Source organism: Oryx dammah, unplaced genomic scaffold, assembly GCF_014754425.2.
Source record: "Oryx dammah isolate SB20612 unplaced genomic scaffold, SCBI_Odam_1.1 HiC_scaffold_14, whole genome shotgun sequence".
Classification (NCBI taxonomy): Eukaryota; Metazoa; Chordata; class Mammalia; order Artiodactyla; family Bovidae; genus Oryx; species Oryx dammah.
The window spans coordinates 42,320,629-42,341,943 of NW_024070198.1; the positions used below are offsets into that span (position 1 = coordinate 42,320,629).

At 53.9% G+C, this 21,315-nt stretch overlaps 1 protein-coding gene and 1 long non-coding RNA gene across 3 annotated transcripts in view; both read right to left on the reverse strand.

The window, feature by feature from the left end:
• Nucleotides 1-207: 207 nt before the first annotated feature.
• LOC120873962 lies at nucleotides 208-4,639 on the reverse strand. Its single transcript, XR_005723568.1, has 2 exons — nucleotides 3,573-4,639; nucleotides 208-2,978 (listed from the first exon to the last, which is right to left on the reverse strand). It is a non-coding gene; the product is annotated as an uncharacterized LOC120873962 (long non-coding RNA).
• A 4,249-nt stretch (nucleotides 4,640-8,888) lies between these two features.
• CHST15 (carbohydrate sulfotransferase 15) overlaps nucleotides 8,889-21,315 on the reverse strand; it is a 79,746-nt gene continuing 67,319 nt past the window's right edge. For both annotated transcript variants that reach the window (XM_040255106.1, XM_040255105.1), the window contains exons 6-8: nucleotides 19,443-19,599; nucleotides 13,194-13,341; nucleotides 8,889-11,278 (exon numbers count right to left, since the gene is read on the reverse strand). In XM_040255106.1, coding sequence (XP_040111040.1) covers nucleotides 11,088-11,278; nucleotides 13,194-13,341; nucleotides 19,443-19,599 — 496 coding nt within the window. In that variant the 3' untranslated portion in view covers nucleotides 8,889-11,087. The remainder of the gene's footprint in view (nucleotides 11,279-13,193; nucleotides 13,342-19,442; nucleotides 19,600-21,315) is intronic.

Consider the following 21,315-nt stretch of genomic DNA (forward strand, 5'->3'; position numbering starts at 1 on the left):
GCTTCATCTTTGCTTCATCTTTTCTGCTGCGAAGGACATCAAACTGCTTGGGTGCTATTTAAAAATATTTAAACAAATGTCCCTTAATTCCTAGCCTAGGAAGCAGGATAAATTGTGTCGGATTTTTTCCAGAAAAAAAACATTTTTTTTTTCCTTAGAATAAAACAGAAAACAAACAGCAAATAAACAAACAACAACAACAAAAAGAAACCCTTCCCAATCACATAGACAACTTTAATTTATACCTCCTATAAAGCAAGGGCATCCCAAGTCCAAAAGTTATTGCAAACTTTCTTTCAAGAGAAGTGACCCTTTGGGTCCAGACCAAAGCAAAAATAAAAGCCCTTTCTGCAAATATCCCAATCCCAGGGCTCGTGGGAATTTCCTAGGGGAAAAAAATGGTAATGTACCCCAAGAAAAACTCATAATGATTTTTTAAAATAACAAACTACACATGGAAACAATTCACAAGGGAACGCCAACAGATTAAAAAAAAAAAGTAATAAAAACAGAATGATTAATCCTCCAAGCACTTATAACAACAGAACAGTTCAAATGAAATGATAAATCATGTTTAGAATGATTAAAGACATAAACAAGGAACAAAACCCATATTTGAAAAACAAAGTTTTATGAAAAAAATACAGACTTTTTTGAAATGAACCAAATTGAAATTATACAATTGAAAATGACCCAAATATGTCATTTAAAAATGAAAAATGTAATAGTTTCGAGACCAGGGTTGGTGATGTAGAGAAGTAGAAAGATTTGGTAACTGAGACATAAACGGAAGGGAATTTCACAGAATGCAGTGCGGGTACAAAGAGGCAGAAAATCTGGAAGTGACTAAGAAGTGGGAACATGACTAAGAAGGGCCAGACTGGAACCCGTGGGGGTTCTGAGGGAGCTAGGGGCACTGGAGATGACCCTGGACATCAATTCTCCTTCTAGCTCCTGGCAGACTGCCTGTCCCTCGGCTGGAGGGGGCACGTGACAAGTTCTGGCCACTGAAACGCGAGCAGCCTGGACTGGGTCACCTCTCAGCTGATGAGGGTGCTGAGAAGGTCACACGCTCTGGAAGGGGCAGTTCCCAGGTGGCGGGGGAGAAGCCTCCTGGAGCAACTGGGACAGACGAGCAGGAGCTTGAGGAGCCCAAGGGAGACAGCTGTGAGGAAGTGGAGGGAAGGTGACAACCTGGACCCTTCAAACATGTCTTGCAGCAGCTGCTGGTAAAGTGCAGTCATTTTCTTTGCTCATTAGGCAGTGTGTCTTTGAATGTCCCGGCAGCATGGGCACAGCGATGCTTCTGGGTTGTGCCAAGCTTGGCTTGTCATTGACACCCTGGACACTCCCAGAGCTGCCTTGTGGCCATGTCTCCAGACCTGCCTGTTGGAACCCAAGTCCAGCCCAGCCCAGCTTTGCTCCATCCAGCACACACCTCATTGCAGGAGGGAGAGCAAGCGGTGGGGAAGGAAGGTCAGGTCAAGCAGGAGGAGTACCCAGAGCCAGGTGGAAGTCCAAGACCTCAGTGTGCCCACACTAAGGAAGGACAAGTGTCAGCAAAGGTCCCCTGGAGAAAGGGGGTCCCCCTGGGCCCCTGAGCTCTGTCCCCTCACATCTGGGAAGGACATGGGTAGCAGAGCCTGCCTGGGTCGGGGTAGAGGCCACAAAGCCTGGCTTGTGGAGATGGCCCTGGAGCCGGAAGACTCAAGGTCCATTTTGCAAGAAGAGAGGAGAGCCCAGGAAGGATGCTGTGGGGAGTGGAGATGGCAGAACAATGATGGGTGAGGAAGGAGCTCTAGGTCTGCAGGCAGAAGCTGCAAGCCCGGTCCTCACCACCTACATTCCCACCTCTGAGGCCCCCCTAAGGGCATCAGGGCTCCCCCAGGCTCTCCTGAGCCTGGGAGGGTGCATGAGATCCAACTTCAGGTCCGCTCAGGACAGGGTACTAGGAAGGGTGGGCAGGCGGTCAGGGTTGAGAAGGGGAGGCATCCATGTGGGAAGGACTGAGATGGGGAGGGGCTGGTGGGGAGCGGGTGTCTGACCACCACCAGTCCCAAAGGGCAGAAGGGTCTCAGCTCAGTGCATCAGCTCTGGGTCTTGATGGCCCCAGATGGAGCGGATGGACCACTGGGCTGGGAGTCAGTCTGGCCGTTTCCCAGCTTCCCTTTCTCTAAAGGCATGACGGACATGATCCTACATGGCCTGCAGGCCTCTCAGCTTAGACGGGGGTTGGGAAGGGCCTGGAGACCAAGAAGCACATGTGAGCACCTCTGGGGGCCCCTGTAATCTCTTCTCTGCCACACAGTGGCACCTCCAGAACAACTCACCTTGTTGGCTGATCGAAGATCTTAGTCCTTCCACCCTGGGGCGTCCTCATCCTAGGATGACCCTTGGTCACCAGGAGTTCCCTGGCCCAGGTGAGAGGTGAGCAGGAAGACAGCAGGAGGTCGAGTGGGCCAGCCAGGTTGGTGATGGACATCTGTCAGGGTAGCCCCTCAGAGAGGTTGATGAGAAAGGTTTTCCTGGTGCAGTGCCCACACGGGTCACACGGGGGCAGCACAGGGCTGCATGTCAGTGGGAGCCTCCTCCTCCCAGGGCCGGCTTCCTGGAATCCCTGAAGAATGGGGAGGGGGTTGCCACACCCGCCCCAATCCCTTCTCCAGACACTTTCTCTGCAAAACACGTTGGGCATGGAAGCAGCTTGGGGAATGTGGCGAGTTCTCAAAAGGCAATAAAGAGAAACGCAGATCTGAAAAGGCCCCTTGCAGTCCTCCAGGTCCCCCACACTGCTCAGAAGTTGGGGAAACCAGGGTTCAGAGAAGTCAAACCACTTGCTCAGGGTCGTCCAGATCACCAAGCTCCCAGTTAAGTTCTCTCTCCAGGCACTCTCGGCCTCCCTCTTGGGAACATCGCTCCACGGCTGGGTATCTGAGGGTGGAGGAAGGAACAACCTGTGTGTCCCCAGGATCCACTGTCTGGACGGGAGACGAAAACACGAGTGACTAACTGAGTCACATGGAAAGCAATCAGCGCCACGCTAGACAGAGGTGAGACAAGAAGGGGAAGAACCCTCAAGCAGGTCAGGAGGTGGGAGACAGGGTGGAACCCAGGAGGCCGTCATGGAGGAGGAGGTAATGCTTGCACTTGGCCTTGGGGTGGGGGGGAATGAAGTTGACTCAGTTGAACAATGGGGAGGGTGGGCACTCCTGGTGGCACAATGGCTCAAGCAAAGGCAGGGAGACAGACCATGTGGAACAGAGGTGAGGTGTGTGCTCTCTTAGGGGAAGTTGGCCGGCAGCCTAAGGTCCATGCAGGCTGCCTTTGGAACTGGAGGCTGGCGTGGCTTTGGAATTTGCCTGAATTCCAAATCATGTTGAAAGTGTAGAAAAATGGCAGTTGCTCCAGATTATCTCATGTGGAGGTGGGTGTAAACAAACGATCTCCATGGTGACCGTGGGGAGGCCAGCCCGAGGAGGGAAGCGGCCACTCCCCATTCCTTACCCGTGACTCGAACCCACAGCGCCGCAGGAGCTGCTGGCCACAGGGAACACAGAGGGCCCCTTACTAACCTCAGAACTGGCAGGATGGGGGCAACCCGGGATTCCTGGGCTCTGAGAAAGCTTCAGACTGTGAGATGGAAGGGCCCCTGGAGCCGCCGGTCCCTCCTGTTCAATCCCCTAAAAAGTCAGGGGCTCAGCACACACACAGCTCAGCTTCTTCCCTTCCAGTTGGGTGCGGGACACAGAGGGGACGCAGAAAGAGGGGGCAGAGGCCAGGATCAAGGCTCTGCCCAAAGGCCCCTACAAGGCTGGCACCGACTGATGGGGTGCACGGAAGAGGGGGTGGAGGCATGTCCGTTCCGCTGCTTTCACAAGGAAATGACTTGAAGAGGCCACCTGGTCCTGACCTCAGTCCCCAGTGCCCATGTCAGCAGCCCGGCCCAGACTGTGCAGAACGTACAGGCACCCACTTGACTTCACCTGAGTCTCTGCCCGCCCCACCTGCCTCCTTAGAAACTGGGGAGACTTCATGGACTCAGAGGTGAGGACAGCTGGTTAAGAGGCAGGTCCTGGAGATCAGCAGACCTGAGATCAAGGACTAACTCTGCTCCTTAGGAGCTGTGGGGGGCGGTGGTCTCAGGCTTATTAGTGTTGGCCCCTCTCAGCCTCCGCTGCCCCACCTGTACAAGCAGAGGACCTGTCTCACAGTGGTGGTGAGGGTCCACGGAGACGCTGAGCACAGAGCCTGGCGCTCAGCCTGTGTTCTGTAACAGCAACATCGCTGTCACTCCGTCACCTCGGGTACCGTGGATGCCTCTCGTCTGCCTCCGCACAGACAGGTGCCCGTCTCCTCATCCCGCAGCATCCTAGCCGATGCTCAGGGCAGGCTTAGTGCTCTTGGCCTTTCTGCAAAATGCCCTCCAGGCAACTCTGTGTTTATTACAAGTCAGTTACGCTTATTCCCAAGTCTTTCTTATGCCAGTTGTGCTTGATATCAGAAATGTGTGATTTAATAAATATAGAAACTAGCAGTTCTCAAACTGTTTGGTAGCCAGACTCGTTTACACTCTTAAAAATTATTGAAGATTCCCAAAGAGCTTTTGTTTATATGGTTCACATCTATCAGTATTTGCTGTTGTTCAGTCGCTCAGTTGTGTCCAACTCTCTACGATCCCATGGCCTGCAGAACACCAGGCTTCCCTACAGGAGAATTAAGGTGGAAAGACTTTCAAAGCCCATGAATGCACAAGCGTGTAGTCCATCAGCTATCAGAGCGGGCTTCAGCCTCTAGAATTCATCATTTGTACTTTCAAGAGGAAATGAGAAGATAAAGGGTGAACAACGTCTTGGTATGGTCATGAAGAGTCTTAGTTTTGCCTGGTGGATCTCTGAGGGTCGCCAGCATCCTTGGACCACACCTTGAGAACTGCTGATGTAAACAAATGAAATACGAGCGCAAAATATGAGTCACTTTCTGAAAACCAGGTCGGAAGAGTTGGTAAGTCCCAGCACACATGAGGGGAGTAACTCCACAGATGATGAAAGACTCTGCCTGCCGATGCTTCGCAAGGGCCTTTCAGTTCTCATGCCCCTTTAGAGAATGAAAACCAGAAACCAGCTCTGATTCAGCACCATGTGGTTTTGGCCACAAAGACGACCTGAAACTCCAATCTGCAGACTCATGTTTGGGCAAAAGGCTTTGGCCCTTATATCAGAAGACAGATACATGAATGTACTTTAAATATTTTAAGTAAAAATCAAATGTTTAAGAACGTGTATGTGGTTAAGAAGGATTTACAGGTGCTCTGAGAATTCTGACCTCACCCAGCCCATCCTGCCCACCGTGGACACAGCTCCGGGCCTCATCCGGGCCTCTGACTTCTGACCTTTGCCCTCCCCCACCCCCACTTCACACAGTCAGGGCCCCATAAATAGACGGTGAAAGAACCAGTGACGCAATCATTGAATGGACAGATGAGCAGCCTCCTACCCACCTTAATGCTTGGCCCAGAGCCTTGTGCAAAGTAGATGCTCCGAAAACCCTTGCTAAGAAGTTAAATGCAGACTCTGCAGACTTTCTAGCTGGGTGTCCCCTTGGTGCCTTTGAGGCCACCGGGCAGGGCTGAGTCCAGGGACAGCCTGTCCATTTCTGTTGTGATTCCAAATCCCCCACAGCCAGTCCCCTAAAGGCTGATTGGTCCTATGAGTGGGAGGCTTGGCTGGCCCAGGACTTGGAGGACTCCTCTGCCAGCAGGAGTCTCAGGGGCAAAACCCTTCTGGCTGAACAAAGCTGTGTCTCTTTCCCTTTGTTTTCCCCTAGAGCTCTGGTCACCACCTAGACCCCTAGATGGGCAGGTCTGCAGAAACCTCTGCCCAGAAGACCCAGAACCTGCTGCCCTGTGCCTAAGGGTATCAGAGATGGGGCTGCCAGTGACATGCAGACGCGGCTGGGGAGGGGGAAGCTGATGAGGGGTGGGGAATGTACGCTGTAGCATGGTAAGAGCTCTGACTTGGAAGATATAAAGGAAAACTTCTGAATTGACATTCTGCTCTTTCTTTCCAGAGATCAGAACTGTGGGACCTCAGGTAGACGGGTAGCCTCTCGGATCCTCACTTTATACTTTCATGTACCATTACCAGAGCCTGTGGTGTCCGCGAGGAGATGGGGTGGACACAACCCCGGCCTTGAACCCAGCTCATCTGGCTCCAGGCCCAGGGCTGGCCCCACACCCCTCCCCACACTGTCCTCTTCGGGGGCCAAGTTTGCTGGTGCAAGTCAGACTGTGCCTTTCAGGGGAAGAATGGTGCAGAAAGATGGCCCATGACTCCAGGAGAAAATGCTGGAAGCCGTCCAGCCTTATTCCCAGGACCTGGGCTTTCTCTGCTCTGGGAGAAGGGAATTTCTCAGGGAAGTGAAGGGCAGGGTCCCCCACTACCTCACGGAGGTCTTGGGAAAGTCCTGAGACTCGGGAGGCCCAGGCTCCAGGCCACCTGCTTCTGGATCTGACCTGGGCCTGACCTTAAAGGGCCTGCTCAGAGCTGGAGGTGGATGAAAGCTCTGGGAGCACTGGCGGCTCCCCATGCTCGCTGCCCTGCTACCCCCCGCTGGGGTCCTTCACTGTGGGGGCTGAGGCCCCCTTCCACTCTCTCTGTGCCCCAGACTCGAAGCCAGGCACCCACAGGGCAGCGGCTCACACAGGATAGACAGCCCTATTTCTTGCTCTGCCCAAGTGCCCGCGTGATGAATGCAGGTGCAGCAGATTGGTCCCGACCCCTGGCGGGAGGACCCAGCCACTCCATGTGGCGGATAAGGGGGAACGACTATTATTCCTCCGGGGGACCTCTGCAGATGCTGAGGTGCCACCACTTCCGTCTCTGTGGTGTCCTCGTCACCTGCAGGCTCTCAGGGACAGCCACCTGGAGGTCAAAGAGGCCCAGGACCGCCCAGCCTCCGCCCTGCCCACTGGGACCTGCAGCAGATATTCTGCAAACGATGGGCACCACGAGGGGGCGGGGCCGGGCACCACGAGGGGCGGGGCCATGCTGACGGGGCGGGGCTTCAGCAGCATGAACAGAGCCAAGGTCACGGAGTGGAGGCCAGCCTGGGGCCACGAGGCACGGGCACTGACAGCGAGGTTGGCGGTTGCTTTCCAAAGGCTTCCCTCTTGGAGGCCAGTGGGTCCCCAAGAGGCCCTCAGGGGCCAGAAAACATTCTAACCATTTGTGTGGTTTTCAAAAGCGACTCCGGTGGAAGCATGACTCACTTCAGAGCCGCTGAACTTCAGAAACTCAGAAGTGCCCGTGCGGCTTGTGCAGGTCCCCCTGGGACCACTGCAAGGCTCACTTGGAAGAAACATATGAAGGAACCACTCGCCATTCGCCCTGTCCCCTCCCTCCTCTCACAGGCGCTGCCTGGACAGGAAGACCTGCCGTCTCAGAACAGACACATTGGGAAGCTGCGCCTCCCTCTGCTAGGCAGATGCTGCCCACTGAGACCTGCTTGTCCAAAAGGGGCAGGCCAGTGGGCACCCCCTGCATCCTCTGACTGCCAGTCTGCTCACGGGACCACCCCCTGTTGCTGACTGGATAAAGGTTCCCAAAGATGCCTCCATCCTAATTCCTGGAACTGAGAGAGATGTCACGTTACCTGGGAAGGGCGCTTTGCAGGTGTGGCCTGCAGACGGGAAGGAAAGCTGATCTAGCTTTAGCATCCTGCAGCCCAGAGTCCAGGTGGCGCTAGTGGTATAGGACCTGCATGCCAATGCAGGAGACTTCGGTTCAATCCCTGGGTGGGGAAGACCCCCTGGAGGCGGGCATGGCGACTCACTCCAGTATTCTTGCCTGTAAAGTCCCCATGGACAGAGGAGCCTGGTGGGCTACAGTCCACAGGGTCACAAAGAGTTGGACACGACTGGAGACTGGGCACTCAGTCTGAGTGAAAGTTTACACTCAGACATAGATGGTCCTCATCAGAATGCTCCCTGAGAGCTGGGTCCCGACTGGGGGTGGGAGTGGCCTCACAGCAGCGGGGGTTTTGGACAGGCCCCCGGGGAGGGGGTCCTGGGATCCGCCTTCCAGATACCCCCATCTGCCCCCATCCCAGTCTCCCACCTGCCCCTTCTCCTCACGGGCACAGCACCTTCCTCGCTGAGTGAAGCTGTCCCTGGCTTTGCCGTCAAGAGCTGGGGGTCTCCTCATTGGCAGGCCCAGCCTTTCTACCCCCTCTCCCCTCCGACATACCACTGTGGGGGACAGTGCTGGGGAGATGCGAACCCAGAGTGGGTCTTTCCAGAATTTGGGAACCAACCTGGCTCCCCACTGCCTCCAGGATGACCCAGGCTCCCACAGCCCCAGACCTGAGGTGACCTCATCTCCCTCAGGCTTGCCCTGGCTGCACCTAGGGGCCTTGGGTGTCCAGGGACAGTGACATGCACACAGTGACACCAGGAACCTCGAACTCACAGCCCCCGGGGGCCAGGCAGGCCTGAGACGCGAGGAGAGCAGCCTGTTGGGAGCAGCAGAACCTGTGATCACCCAAGCTTGAAACCTGAATGTCTGAAGACGACGCTAGGCCCGTCTATGGACAGGGCTGCACCTCGCCGCCCTGACTCACACCATCCGCCGGCTGCACGCGGGAGTCCCTGGGGACGCCCACGTCCTCTCTCTCACCGTCACCGAGGGTGGCAGGTCCCCTGGTACAGGGTTCACAGTACCGCAGGCGAGACGCTGAGCTCCTCCTGTGGCTCCTTCACGCGCCTGCGCTCAGCGGAGGCGCTCCCATGGGTGCTGTAACGACTAAGGAGGAAGGGCGTGCCCTCCAGGGTCCGCGTTTAATTACAATCAGTATTAACAAAAGGACAGCACACGGTGGTTCATGAACACACCTTAACGCGACGAAGGGGTACAGTTTAATACAGTCGGATGCATAGCTATGGGGACACAAAGTAACTCGGGTCGTGAGAGAGGCTCTGATTCGCTTTGGCTTGGGATGATGGGCTCAAGGACCACCACGCGAAACGGCAGCTCTGCTGTCACCAGGAGAGGGGCCTCGCACGCGAGAGAGAGCAGGGGAAAGCAAAGGTGGCGGACAGACAGCCCTTTGGAGAAAGGCCCCTGGAGAAACCGGGTCCGCGCGGATGGGGCTGATTGGCACCGGAGGATGGGCCTGCATCTGTAGAAAGATTTGTATAATAAACCAAATAATATTGGAAGTGAGACTTCCGGTTACACTTCTGTAAGAAGCAAAATTACGCTGCATGTTGTTCACATGCGTAGGGGTGCGTGACCACGGTTGGGGCCGAAGAGCAAAACGTGGGCTGGACCTGACAAGCTGTTAAAGAACTGGCAGAGAAATGAGCCCATGAATGGGGGTTGAGTCCAGAGCAGAGGGGGCTGATAGGCAATAGAACTGAAGGGAACCCACTGAGAAACACACGCACGCACCCACCCATGCACACCTGTACTGCAAATAAATACACACGTATGCGCCAGTGATATCTCCCTACAGAACCTCGTGCTCAGGCCACGTGTCCTGTGGGCTGCTGCTCCGAGTGCCACGGGGAGAGAGGAAGAGGGGGCCTGTCCCTGAAAGTGGGTGTTCGGGACCCAGGCTCCTCCACATCGGAAACAGCCCAGGCATCGGGCGAGCCCACTGCGTGCCTTCGAGTGGACAGAGCATCCCACCTCCGATGGCAGTAGGGATGGGACAGCTGAGTGAATCCTCAGCCCCACGAGTGGCGGCTGCCCATGGAGGCGTTTGCACTTTCTGACTGGTAGTATGCCCGGCACCTCGACCTGGAAACCTCTGACTCGCAGAAGCTTCCACTGACAACCACGTGCAGAGCTTAGCTGGCGGTCCCGCCTTGGGGCTTGTGTGCAAGGAGTGTTCAATCTTTCCCATCACCTCCAAGAAACAGCCAAGACCGTCAGTGCATCTGACAGCAAACCGAGCTGCCAAGTGGCCCAGAAAGTTCTGTCAAGGATCTGCTCCCGGCTTTCTCGTATGGAATCCCAGCACAGCTCGTCCGGCCCAGGCAGAGCTCACGTGCATATTTCTGGATCAGAAATGGGCATTCTGCAGTTCGCTGGGTGAGGAAGGCCCTCTGGCCATGTATGGAGGAGAAGGTGGTAACAAGCTCACTAGAGAGGAAGGCAGAGCAGTGGAGCCTGTGGCCCCCAGAACTAAAACCTCCCAACGCAGGCAGCTCTCTGAGGCCCTCAGGGGCACAGCTGGGGCCAAGGTGCATGGAAAAATCCATATTCCTTCAAGGTGCTCAGTCTGGCATTAACAGCGACCGTTTCCCTTCCGATTTTAAACTGAATTTATATCTCCAGTTAGAAATTGAAAAAAAAAAAAAACTCTTGAGAAAACATCTAGATGGACAGAAAAAGAGAGCTCCAGCCAGTGAAATGCAGAAAGTGGTTTGTTTTAAATACATTCGCTTTCTTTTTAAACATAAGTAAAGTCCACGAGGACAGAAGGGGAGGAGGTCTGAGACAAGAATGTGCTACCCAAAATTGGCTTGTGTCTTTTCTCTCGTAAATAGTGAAGTTGATGGGGTTTATATCTGAAGAGACAGAAGGGCTGACTTTGGGGTAAAAGGCAAAAAAAAAAAAAAATGAAATGAACCTCATGATTCTCCATGAGAATCCATTCTCCAACATCATGAGGTTTAGTGACCTGAACAGAGGATTGTGAAACTGAATGTGTAGTGTGTATCCTGGCCCTCCCTGGGCTGGGGCCTCCAGTGGATCTTGGAATCATCAAAGCCCAGGCTCCACACTCAGCACCCTCCTACACCCCCGCCCAGCGCCCGCCTGCCTCGTCCTGGAGCCCAGACACTCTCAGAGCAGAAGGGGACCCCTTTCCAAGTGGACTCTCCAACAACCTCCATCCGAGGCTTGGCGATGGGTCCTTGCTGGGCTGTGTGACGTCACAAAGAATTCGGAACCAGGTTCCACAAATATGGGCCCAGGGAGGGGGATCTCCTCCAGGCTCTGAGTGCAAGAGTTCCCCACCAAGAGAGACCTTCAGACCATGGAAGTCACGGAAACCGCAGCCCTGCCGGCTCCGGGAAGCCGGTCTCACGTCTTCCTCCACAGGAAGGCCTCGTCAGCGAGGACCTGTGCCAGCCGAGCATTGAAAGGCCCGTAGAAGTCCCGCAGAAGCCTCTGGGTGACCGGCCACATGGGCCCCAGATCCCGGTCCTCGGGACGCCGCGTGTTGGATGCCGGGCTCTTGGTCATCAAGGCCTCTTGCTTCTCACTTAAGGGTCCTGGAACACAAAGGAAAGAGCCTGTGAGGCAAGTGAGGGGCGTAAGAAACTCTGATGAGAGAATCCAGGCCATGCTTCCTGGGGAGACAGGAGGTTCCCCTAAGAATGTGTATGGAGATTCAGATTCTTTGGCTGGATTCATTTCGGACCTGCTGAGGGAAAGTGAAAAGTGAAAGTGAAGTCGCTCAGTCGTGTCCGACTCTTTGTGGCCCCATGGACTGTAGCCTACCAGGCTCATCTGTCCATGGGATTTTCCAGGCAAGGGTACTGGAGCGGGTTGCTATTGCCTTCTCCAGGGGATCTTCCTGACCCAGGGATTGAACCCAGGTCTCCCGCGCTGTAGGCAGACGCTTTCTGAGTGGTCTGGTGGGTTACCCGCCCTGGAAGCACAGCTGGGTCTCTGGGCACAGCCTCGCCTCCTAGTTTCACTTCCAAAGCCCCCTAAAGAGGAGCTGGCCTGTGCCTGGAGAGCTGTGGCCTGCCACACGCGGCCTCTGCACAGAGATGCTCCGCAACCAGCCACTCGAATTCTGCCTCCACCATTTCCATCCAGGCCGCTGCAGAGGGCCTCGTGGTGGGGCCATATTTCACCCTGTGTGTCCTGCTGTGCAGTCATCGTGGGGGGACAGGTGGGGGCCACCCATGCGCAGGGACCACCCTCCACTGGCTGAACCTCCACCTACAGCAGGGGTGTCCATGGGGAGAGGCCCAAGAACAAACCAGCAGGTGCTGCCTCTCAAGGGTGCCGCCTCCACCCCGAACCCTCAGGACCTTAAGCCTCTCACCGGCTTAACCTCTAGAATCCCTGCTCAGCCTCTGTGCCCCAGGGTTCTTGGGGTCCGGCTGAAGTCCTGAGCCCATGCACAAAAAACTACACCCCAGTATCCCTGGGTTACGTGACAGAGAAGGAACAGACTGGCCTTTGCCATCGTCCATCTTAGGGACCAAAGACAAGTCACTGGAATGTGCCAGAGTCTGCAGGTGGCCCAATCAAAGGAAAAACGGCTCCAGGTCTTAAAAGGAAAAAGCAATCACACTCTATCACATTACCAGGTCTCCAAGAAAAGAAGAAAGGAATCAAATGACACAAGGGCCCTGAGTCCCAGCAGTGGGCAAATGGATTTCAGGAAATACTCAATTGACAAAATTCCCAGGCAAGCTCATCAGACAGGGCTGCAGGGACGTCTGGGTGGGTGTGGGGGAGGAATGTACAGGTCAGCCCAGCCTCTCGAGGGGTCCTGGATACCGCCCGCCGGGGAGCACTCTGCACCTGCGTACACGCCTCTACCGGCCGTCACTGGGGCCAGCGAGTCGGCCTGCTGCCACAAAGTGCCACTAGGGACTCGAGGGGACGGTCTCCTCTGGGTGGGAACAGGGTCCCTCACCCCAGAGGCCCAGGAGCCCAAACCTGGCCACGTGGCACTGCCTCCAGGGGTCCCAGCAAAGCAGGGACAACCAATGACCTGCCCATCCCCTCCTCCAGGCCCTGTGGCCTCTGCAAGACAGTTCCAGCAGTCAGGACACCCTGTCCATCCTCATGGCGCAGCTCACACCACTCTTTCCAAGATCCCTTCAGTAGCTGGGACCCCCAAGTCACGTGTGAGGATTTCACGTGTATGAGGACGCTAAATCACTCCCCGCCCGTGTCACCCTGTCACTAGGTGATTTAAGCCTTGCTTCCTCCTCTCCTTCAACTGGACCGTAAGCTCCCAGATGAGTGGCAGTCTCTTCCTCCCCAGAGATCCCCTCCTCACACTGCACACAAGAGCTGGTACTTCACCAACAGGCGCTAATCTGTGGGTCTCCCAGCCCCGGCCCACCCTGCTCAGGCTCACAGAGTCTGCCTGGGACCCGGCAGGTCGGTGTCCATGGAATTCGCGCCCTGCTCTGTGGGTGTCCGGCTCGAGATTCATACCAAGGCTGAGGAACTGGAAGACCCTGTGCATGGTGTCCTTGACGTTGGAGGCATGGTCTTCCAGGCGGAGGATGAGGAACTGCTCCTTGTTGAAGACAGTGAGCCAGTCTAGAAGGTACACGGCGTACAGCCCAACCTGGAGCCTCACCTAGGACCGAGCAAGAAGGCGGGCGTTAGTTCAGGGGTAATTCCTCCAAAACCGTAGATGCTTTTCTATATGCGCTACACATTATAGACCAACAGCAAGAGGAATCCCAGCAAACAACTACCTTCAGAAGCTGGATTTTTTATGTGGACCGAAATGCTGGACTGGATGAAGCACAGCTGGAATCAAGATTGTTGACAGAAACATTGATAACCTCAGATGTGCAGATGACACCATCCTTATGGCAGAAAGTGAAGAACTAAAGAGCCTCTTGATGAAAGTGAAAGAAGAAAGTGAAAAAGTTGGCTTAAAACTCAACATTCAGAAAACTAAGATCATGGCATCTAGTCCTATCACTTCATGGCAAATAGATGGGAAAACAATGGAAACAGTGAGAGACTTTATTTTGGGGAGCTCCAAAATCACTGCAGATGGTGACTGCAGCCATGAAATTAAGAGATGCTTGCTCCTTGGAAAAAAGCTATGACCAACCTAGATAGCATATTAAAAAGCAGAGACATTACTTTGCCAACAAAGGTCTGTCTAGTCAAGGCTATGGTTTTTCCAGTAGTCATGTATGGATGTGAGAGTTGGACTATAAAGAAAGCTGAGCACCGAAGAATTGATGTTTTTGAACTGTGGTGTTGGAGAAGACTCTTGAGAGTCCCTTGGACTGCAAGGAGATCCAACCAGTCCATCCTAAAGATCAGTCCTGAGTGTTCATTGGAAGGACTGATGTTGAAGCTGAAACTCCAATCCTTTGGCCATCTGATGTGAAGAACTGACTCATTTGAAAAGACCCTGATGCTGGGAGGGATTGAGGGCAGGAGGAGAAGGGGATGACAGAGGATGAGATGGTTGGATGGCATCACCAACTCAATGGACATGAGTTTGAGTAAGTTCCAGGAGTCAGTGATGGACAGGGAGGCCTGGCATGTTGCAGACCATGGGGTCGCAAAGAGTCGGACACAACTGAGTGACTGAACTGAACTGTTTTTTTAAGTCTTTATTGAATTTGTTACAATACTGCTTCTGTTTTTACATTTTGGCCAAGAGACATGTGGGATCTTAACTCTGTGACCAGGGACTGAACCTCCACCCTCTGCACTGGAAGGTGAAATCTTAACCACTGGACTACCAGGGATGTCCCCAGAAGTTGGATTTTAAACACCACTCGTGCTTGCTGCCTTGTGCAGGCCTTTGTGTCCCATGCACAAAGGATTCCCACACTCAAGGTCTCATTTCATCCTTAGAATCACCCTGTAGGTATCTTCATGACATCTCAAAGAGAGGACCTGGGTCCAAGGTTACACCCACCAATGGCGTGGAATTCCTTTACACAGGACCCAGCTGCCTTTGCTTCTACACCCAGCACACAACAGCCGTGAGAAACACCTGCAAATGCCCAGCAACCAGCCACAAGAGGAACCGCCAAATGCCAGGCGCCACACGGAGGTCTATGACCTTCAGTGTGTGTGCACACCCCAGTCTGAGCAGCGTTGTATGAAGCCCTTCCTGTCCACCTGCACTTTGGGGTCCTTGTCCTCCTGTGCCTTCTCTTGTGCCAAACTGCAAGCGTGTGTGGTGAAGCATTAACCTGAGCCACAGAGATGTCTGGCCTTGGTCCTTGGCTCCTGGGAGGCCACCAAAAGCCACCTGGGAAGTCCTGCCTGATGAGAGTATCTTGCTTGCCAGGGGGGCGGGGGGGGGGTGGGTCTGGCAACTGGACAGTCTAACAGCATGACTTAGAATGCAGGCTTTGGGCCTCGCAGGACCAGTCTGACCTCCAAGAGGGACTGGACAGGTAAAGGTCAGCCAGGCGGGCAGTATGTGATAGAGCCTCAAGAAACGCTGCAGACACCAAAGGCTTGGGTGGGCATCCCCGGCTGGCAATATGTCGCGTGTACCGTCACCCGTGCTTCTTCTCTTGGCTGACTTTAATCCGTGCCCCTTCCCTGCTGTAAAGCATAACCATGAGTGTAACGGCCAACCGTGTGCTCTGTGATTCCTTCCAATGAATTACTGAACCTGATGGACTCTGGGGGACTTCCCCCAGTTTGCAAATAGTGTCAGAAGGGAGAGTGGTCTTGAGGACAGTTCCCTCTGACTTCACAGTTGGCTTTGCAAAGCTCCAGAAAAACAGCAAACCCTTTCCCTGCTGCTCTGAGGTCCCCCCCTTTCTCCAGCACTCCCACCCATGTCCCCCACTCAGGGACCCCGCTCCATGTCCGGCCTCTGGTTGTGCCTCGTGTCTTTGTTCAGGCAGGGTCCCAGCCCCATGCCTGGTGCTCCCGCCTCGAGTCTCTGAGGGTGAGCTCCCCACACTGATGCCTGGCCTCACCTGGCTCTCCTCGTGTGCAAAGTCTTTGGCCTGGCTGGACCCCCAGCCCACCCCCTCCCACGTGGAGTACCTCCCAGTGCCCAGTCCTGGTTCCTGACCAGACACTTTCACCTCCTACTTCCACTCCCTCCCAGCTCTACCCTGACCTCCTTCCTCCAGGGCAGGGCCAGGATCCCAGTCGGCATCCCCTCATCCCCCTCATCCCGCGTGAGGCCAAGCCCCCTGGCATTCCCACGCTGAACACGGTGACAACCACAAGACAGTGGAACGCTTGACAAAATATGTACAGACACTAACTGGCTTCATCTTTCGCTATTCTTTTTTCCATGTCATTGTTCTCCTAATTGTGTGGGAGGTGGTGGAGGAAGAAAAACAATTGGAGGGGGGAAGCTGTCTCCAGAATTCATTAGCTGCCTGCAGCCCTTAGGTTGCAGCTACTTCAGACACCAGCTAGTAAAAAGACCTCAAGCTGGGCCAGAAATAAAGAGAAAACGGGCACGTGCCAGCCTCAGAAATAAACACAGACAACCACTGTGAGCACCGCCTCTTGCTAAATCATCGAGAGCTTTCTGTTCTCAGTCTGTCTGTCCCTCCCACGGAGGACCAGCCTGACCAGGTTTATCTCTTCCAGACAACCTGCCTTTACTCCTAAGAACCTTCTAGAAGGTTCTAGAAGGTCCTGCCTTTGTAGCAGGATGGGGGTGTTTTAAAGTAGCTGCAGTGATCCCTGGACCTGGCCACAGGGGACAGCATTTCCCTGGAGTGCATCTGTGCCTTCATGGACGAAGCCCAGGCAGGGCACTGGGCCAAGCAGGCCTCCCGCGACTGGGTCTGCCTTCCCAGGAGGGCTGGTCAGCAGCAGAGGGACCGTCCGGGGCAAGCAGGGAACAAACTTGAGAGGGCTCTGCAGGGGCAGAGGGGTGGGCAAGCCCTCCTGGTCTCCTGGACACTCCTGTCTCACACCAACCCCTCACCCTCTACCCCCAGCCCCCTTACCAGTCAAGGGAAGTGCCACTCACCTCGAATGACAGTTTCTGACATCACTGCTAACAAACCTAAGACAGTCTCACGCCACCCCTCCCCTCATCTTTCGCCAGTACCAATCAGAGAATCAAAGTGGAATGGGGATAAAAAAGAGTCTTTAGGAGAAGGGCCCAATACGTTTAAAGTTTAAAAACATTAGAGCTGAGAGAGGCCTTTGAGGTTATCTGCTTCAGCCGGCTCTGGGTGGAAACACAAGAGGCCCAGAGAGGGCGAGGAGCCTGCCAGGGTCAGTTGGAGAACACCCACCAGAGCCTGGTCCCGAAGCTGGGCCCTTGCCCTGGGGGCCTGTTCCCCCATCCCAGGCTGGGAAAGAGCTGAGGAGTGCGGTGCAGGGTCTCCCTTGACAAGAGCATACCGAACCTCTCTGCTCCTCACTAGGGATTTGGTTGGAACTCTCCACCCGGCTTCTCCACTAGTTTCACAGACTGCCCATTCATTCATTCTGCAAATATTCTAGTGCGTCCTGCATGCCAGGTTACATGCTAAGCAACGGGGATGTGCTGCTATGTAACAGACGTGGCCCCTGGCCACGTGGAGCTTGCAATCTGGTGGAGGTGGAGCTAAACTGGTGAAGAACAAATTATCTGTAATGGCCAACTGTGATCCAGGCTGTTGGGAAATGAAAGGCGTGGAAAGAGAGCGAACGGAAGTCAAGATTAAAGCAAGACCCAAAGGATGAGGAGCACATGCCAGGGAGGGGCATTGGGTAGGCTCTGGAACCAGGTGTCCCCAAGACGAGCACCCAACACAACCCCTGGAGGGCTGCTGCACAGGCAGATGGACCCACCCCCACCCCACCCCCCGCCCCAAAGCTCCTGATTCTGGAGTCTGGGGCTCAACCTGAGAGTGTGCGTTCCTGACAAGTCCCCAGGGATGCCGATACTCTTGGTCTTGGACCACACCTGTAAATCCCTGCTCTGAGGCAAGAGGACCCAGCAGGGGAGGGTGCGGCTGTAGAGCAGTGATGGAGAGGGAGGTGGGGAGCGGGAGGGCAGGCAGGTGGGACCGGCTCCCGGGTTCAAGGGCCAGATTCTGTGTTGAACCTTTGTGTGCGTCTTCCCTGCAAAACTATACATGCCAGCAGGGCGGCCTAGGATCCTACCTGCTCCTCTGTGCAGCCTGCTCTTAGGGGAGACACTGACTGGAACCGCCTACCCCAGCCAGGCAAGATAGGAGCCACTCGCATGAGCTATCTTAACAACAGGTCAGGAACACGTGGTAAGGAATGTGGAACTAACAAGCTACCACAAACCAGAATAATTCAGGAAGGGTCAAGAAAAGAGGAGATGCCAGTCCATATGTCCTACCAACCTGCCAGAATCCTCCTCGCTGAAATCCATCTTGGCTGAGCCATGCACCCACCACCAGCCAGGATGGAGTCAGAGTGATTGCCCAGAGACAACCTGGAAACTAACCCCTTCACCATGAGACCTAAAACTTTAAGCCGCCTGGCGGGGCGGTTCTCCTGGGTTCCCTTCCCCTGCTGCTCTCCACAGGGGCACCCCTTGCCAATAAAGTCTCTTGCTTTGTCTGCACATATGTCTCCTTGGACAATTCATTTCCAAGTGTTAGACAAGAGCCCCCTTCCTGCAACGCTGTCAGATAAGATAGTCTGGACAACAAAGAAAAGGGAGGGAACCCTCTTGACTTCAAACCTCATCACACCTGGGGGTTCCCCAGCCTCCGCCTCAAGCAGATCTACCACATGGCACACTCAGTGGAGCAAGCCTGTGGACCACACTCGGGGGCTGAAGGAGACTAACCACTGCGGCAAACCTGCTGCGAAAACACTTGGGACAACCCAGGGAGCTGTGCAGAGCAAAACCATCCCTTAGCCACACCATGCTGAAGTCACCAGTAACGGCTTCTTTTCCATGGGAAAAAAAGGGGGGACAAGGATATCAAACCAGTCAACCTGGAGGGAAATCAACCCTGAATACTCATTGGAAGGACTGATGCTGAAACTGAGGAGCCAATCCTTTGGCCACCTGATGCAAAGAGCCGTCTCATTGGAAAAGACCCTGACGCTGGGAAAGATTGAAGGCAGGAAGAGAAGAGGGCATCAGAGGATGAGATGGTTGGATGGCAATGGACATGAACTTGGACAAACTTCGGGAGATGGTGAAGGACAGGGAGGCCTGATGTGCTGCTGTCCACGGGGTCGCAGAGTTGGGCACGAATGGGCGACTGGACAATAACAGCAACAATAAGAAACGTACAGCTATATTCCTGAAGGCAAATGAGAGCAAAGAAAAGAGGGATCAATGGACAAAAATGTTCCATTAAGTCTCAGTCGGAGGAGCACTGAAAGTCACTGGTGGGTAATTTTTTAAACCAACAAAACAATCCAGCATTAGAGAGAACACTCTTAAGACAATCAGAGAGTCGGGTCCTCACGTCTGCCAGTCCTAATTGCAGGGTGTGTTTCCGAGCCTTGCTAAATAATAATCTTCCTAAATGCACCCTCTTTCTTTTGCAGGGTGGGAGGAGTGAGCCTTGCATCTGAGCCATCAGTGAGGAAGAAAGCAGGGTGCCAGCTGAAAGGGCCCATCAGCTTTTATAGTTTTTACATCCATGAATATTTGTTTGGCATTAGCCACCGCTCAAAGGCATAGGGAGAGGCATTTGCACATTAAAACGCTTCTCTCTTTAAATGCTAAAATCCCCATCCACAATGCCCTGGCACAATAAGCGCGGAGCAACCCTTCTGCATACGCACAGGCATGGCGTTGTTGAGAGTGTTGTTGTAGACGCAGGCGCGCAATGAATAATCCAGCATGCAATTTTCAAACAGCTGCAGAGCTTCTGTCACTTTTTCATGGAAGTCATCTGCAGATTTATTCGAACTTGCAAAGTAGAGATAGTCAGAGTACAACCTGTGAATAAAACAGATGGATCTTTTTACCCCCAGGAATGTGAAATCGCGCTATTTGCGAGACAATGGAAATCAACAAGCAATTATGTTACCTCATTCGGTTCGTTAAGATACCACTGCACTCTTCTTCCCTAGCCCACGAGCTGCTTCCAACCGCCCCTGCCCCGGACGATCTCCCCACCCTTCACAGGTCCACCCACGCCCTCCTGGACGCAGGCACGTCTACACTGGCCCCAGACAAGGCCCCATTCATTTTTTCTGTGCTTTCCTTTTTTTTTTTTTTGGTCCTTTCTAGGCACTTTGGGCCAGGGCGGTTTTCACAATGAGTGAACTTTGAAACAACACCATATTACAAAGATTGTACAAGAGCAGAGAGGCCATGAAAATTTTATGCCCTTTCCGGTTCCTATCTCCTCTGTTCGTGGCAACAATAACAGAACAGCTGTCGCTCTGCCAATATTACAATTCTGTGTGATTCCTAGCCCCATTCCAGACTCTGAACGTTAAAGCAAAATTATGAAATGTATCTTTCTAGGTTGATAGGAATCTATTTTTAACACAATGTAGAAACATCTCCACCCCAGGTCTAAGGCACGCAGACACCAGTAGACCTCACACGTGTCCACGCACATGGAGCTGTTCACCCAGATCCCACGGCATGCGCATAGGAGCTGACAGTGTCTCTATTTAACCAAACTGGTCTCAGGTTCCTCTGGGCCTTCTTCCCAGCTCAGCCTTGACTGTTAGACTTTCCTTGTCTGTCTCTGCATCTCCCAGTTTTAACAAGAATCCTGCCAGGTCGATTTAGCCATTTAGCCAGACTCTCCCCTTAACCCTGCTGTTTCCTCTTAGTTAGCTTCCCATCCGCCAACCCACATCCTCCTGGGCTACAAATCCCCACCTTTTCTTGCTGTATCTGGAGTTGACCCCAATCTCCCTCCCCTACTGCAAGATGCCACCTCAGTGGTCCCTACACCTATAGCCCTCAACAGTCGCCTTATCGTTCTTTAACAGGAGTCAGAATAACGATTCTTTCTTTTCCCACAAATCCTTTGCACCAGGGGGGTCCTCTGGTGGCTCAGATGGTAAAGAATCTGCCTGCAATGTGGGAGATCTGGGTTCGATTCCTGGGTTGGGAAGATCCCCTGGAGGAGGACACGGCAACCAACTCCAGTATTCTTGCCTGGAGAATCCCATGAACAAGGAAGTCTGGTGGGCTACAGTCCATGGGGTCGCAGAGAGTCGGACATGACTGAGTGACTACGCTTTCACTTTCTCCACATATATTTTATTGTACTTTAACACTACAGATAGATATTCTCTTTGACCATGGGATAATTCTTTTCTTATATCAAATAAACAAAAGAACGGGCTTCCCTGATGGCTCAGTGGTAAAGAATCCGCCTGCCAATGCAGGAGAAACAGGTTTAATTCCTGGTCCGGGAAGATCCCAACATGCCGCGGAGCAACTGGGCCGTGCGCCACAGCTACTGAGCCTGTGCTCCAGAGCCTGGGAGCTGCAACTACTGAGCCCACGTGTTGCAACTAGTGAAGCCTGCGCACCCTGGAGCCCGAGCTCCGCAGGGAGAGAAGCCACTGCAGTGAGAAGCCCGCACATCCCTGCTGGAGAATAGCCCCCACCCACCGCAACTAGAGAAAAGTCTGAGCAGCCACGAAGACCCAGCACAGCCAGAAATAAACAATAAAATAAAAGCAA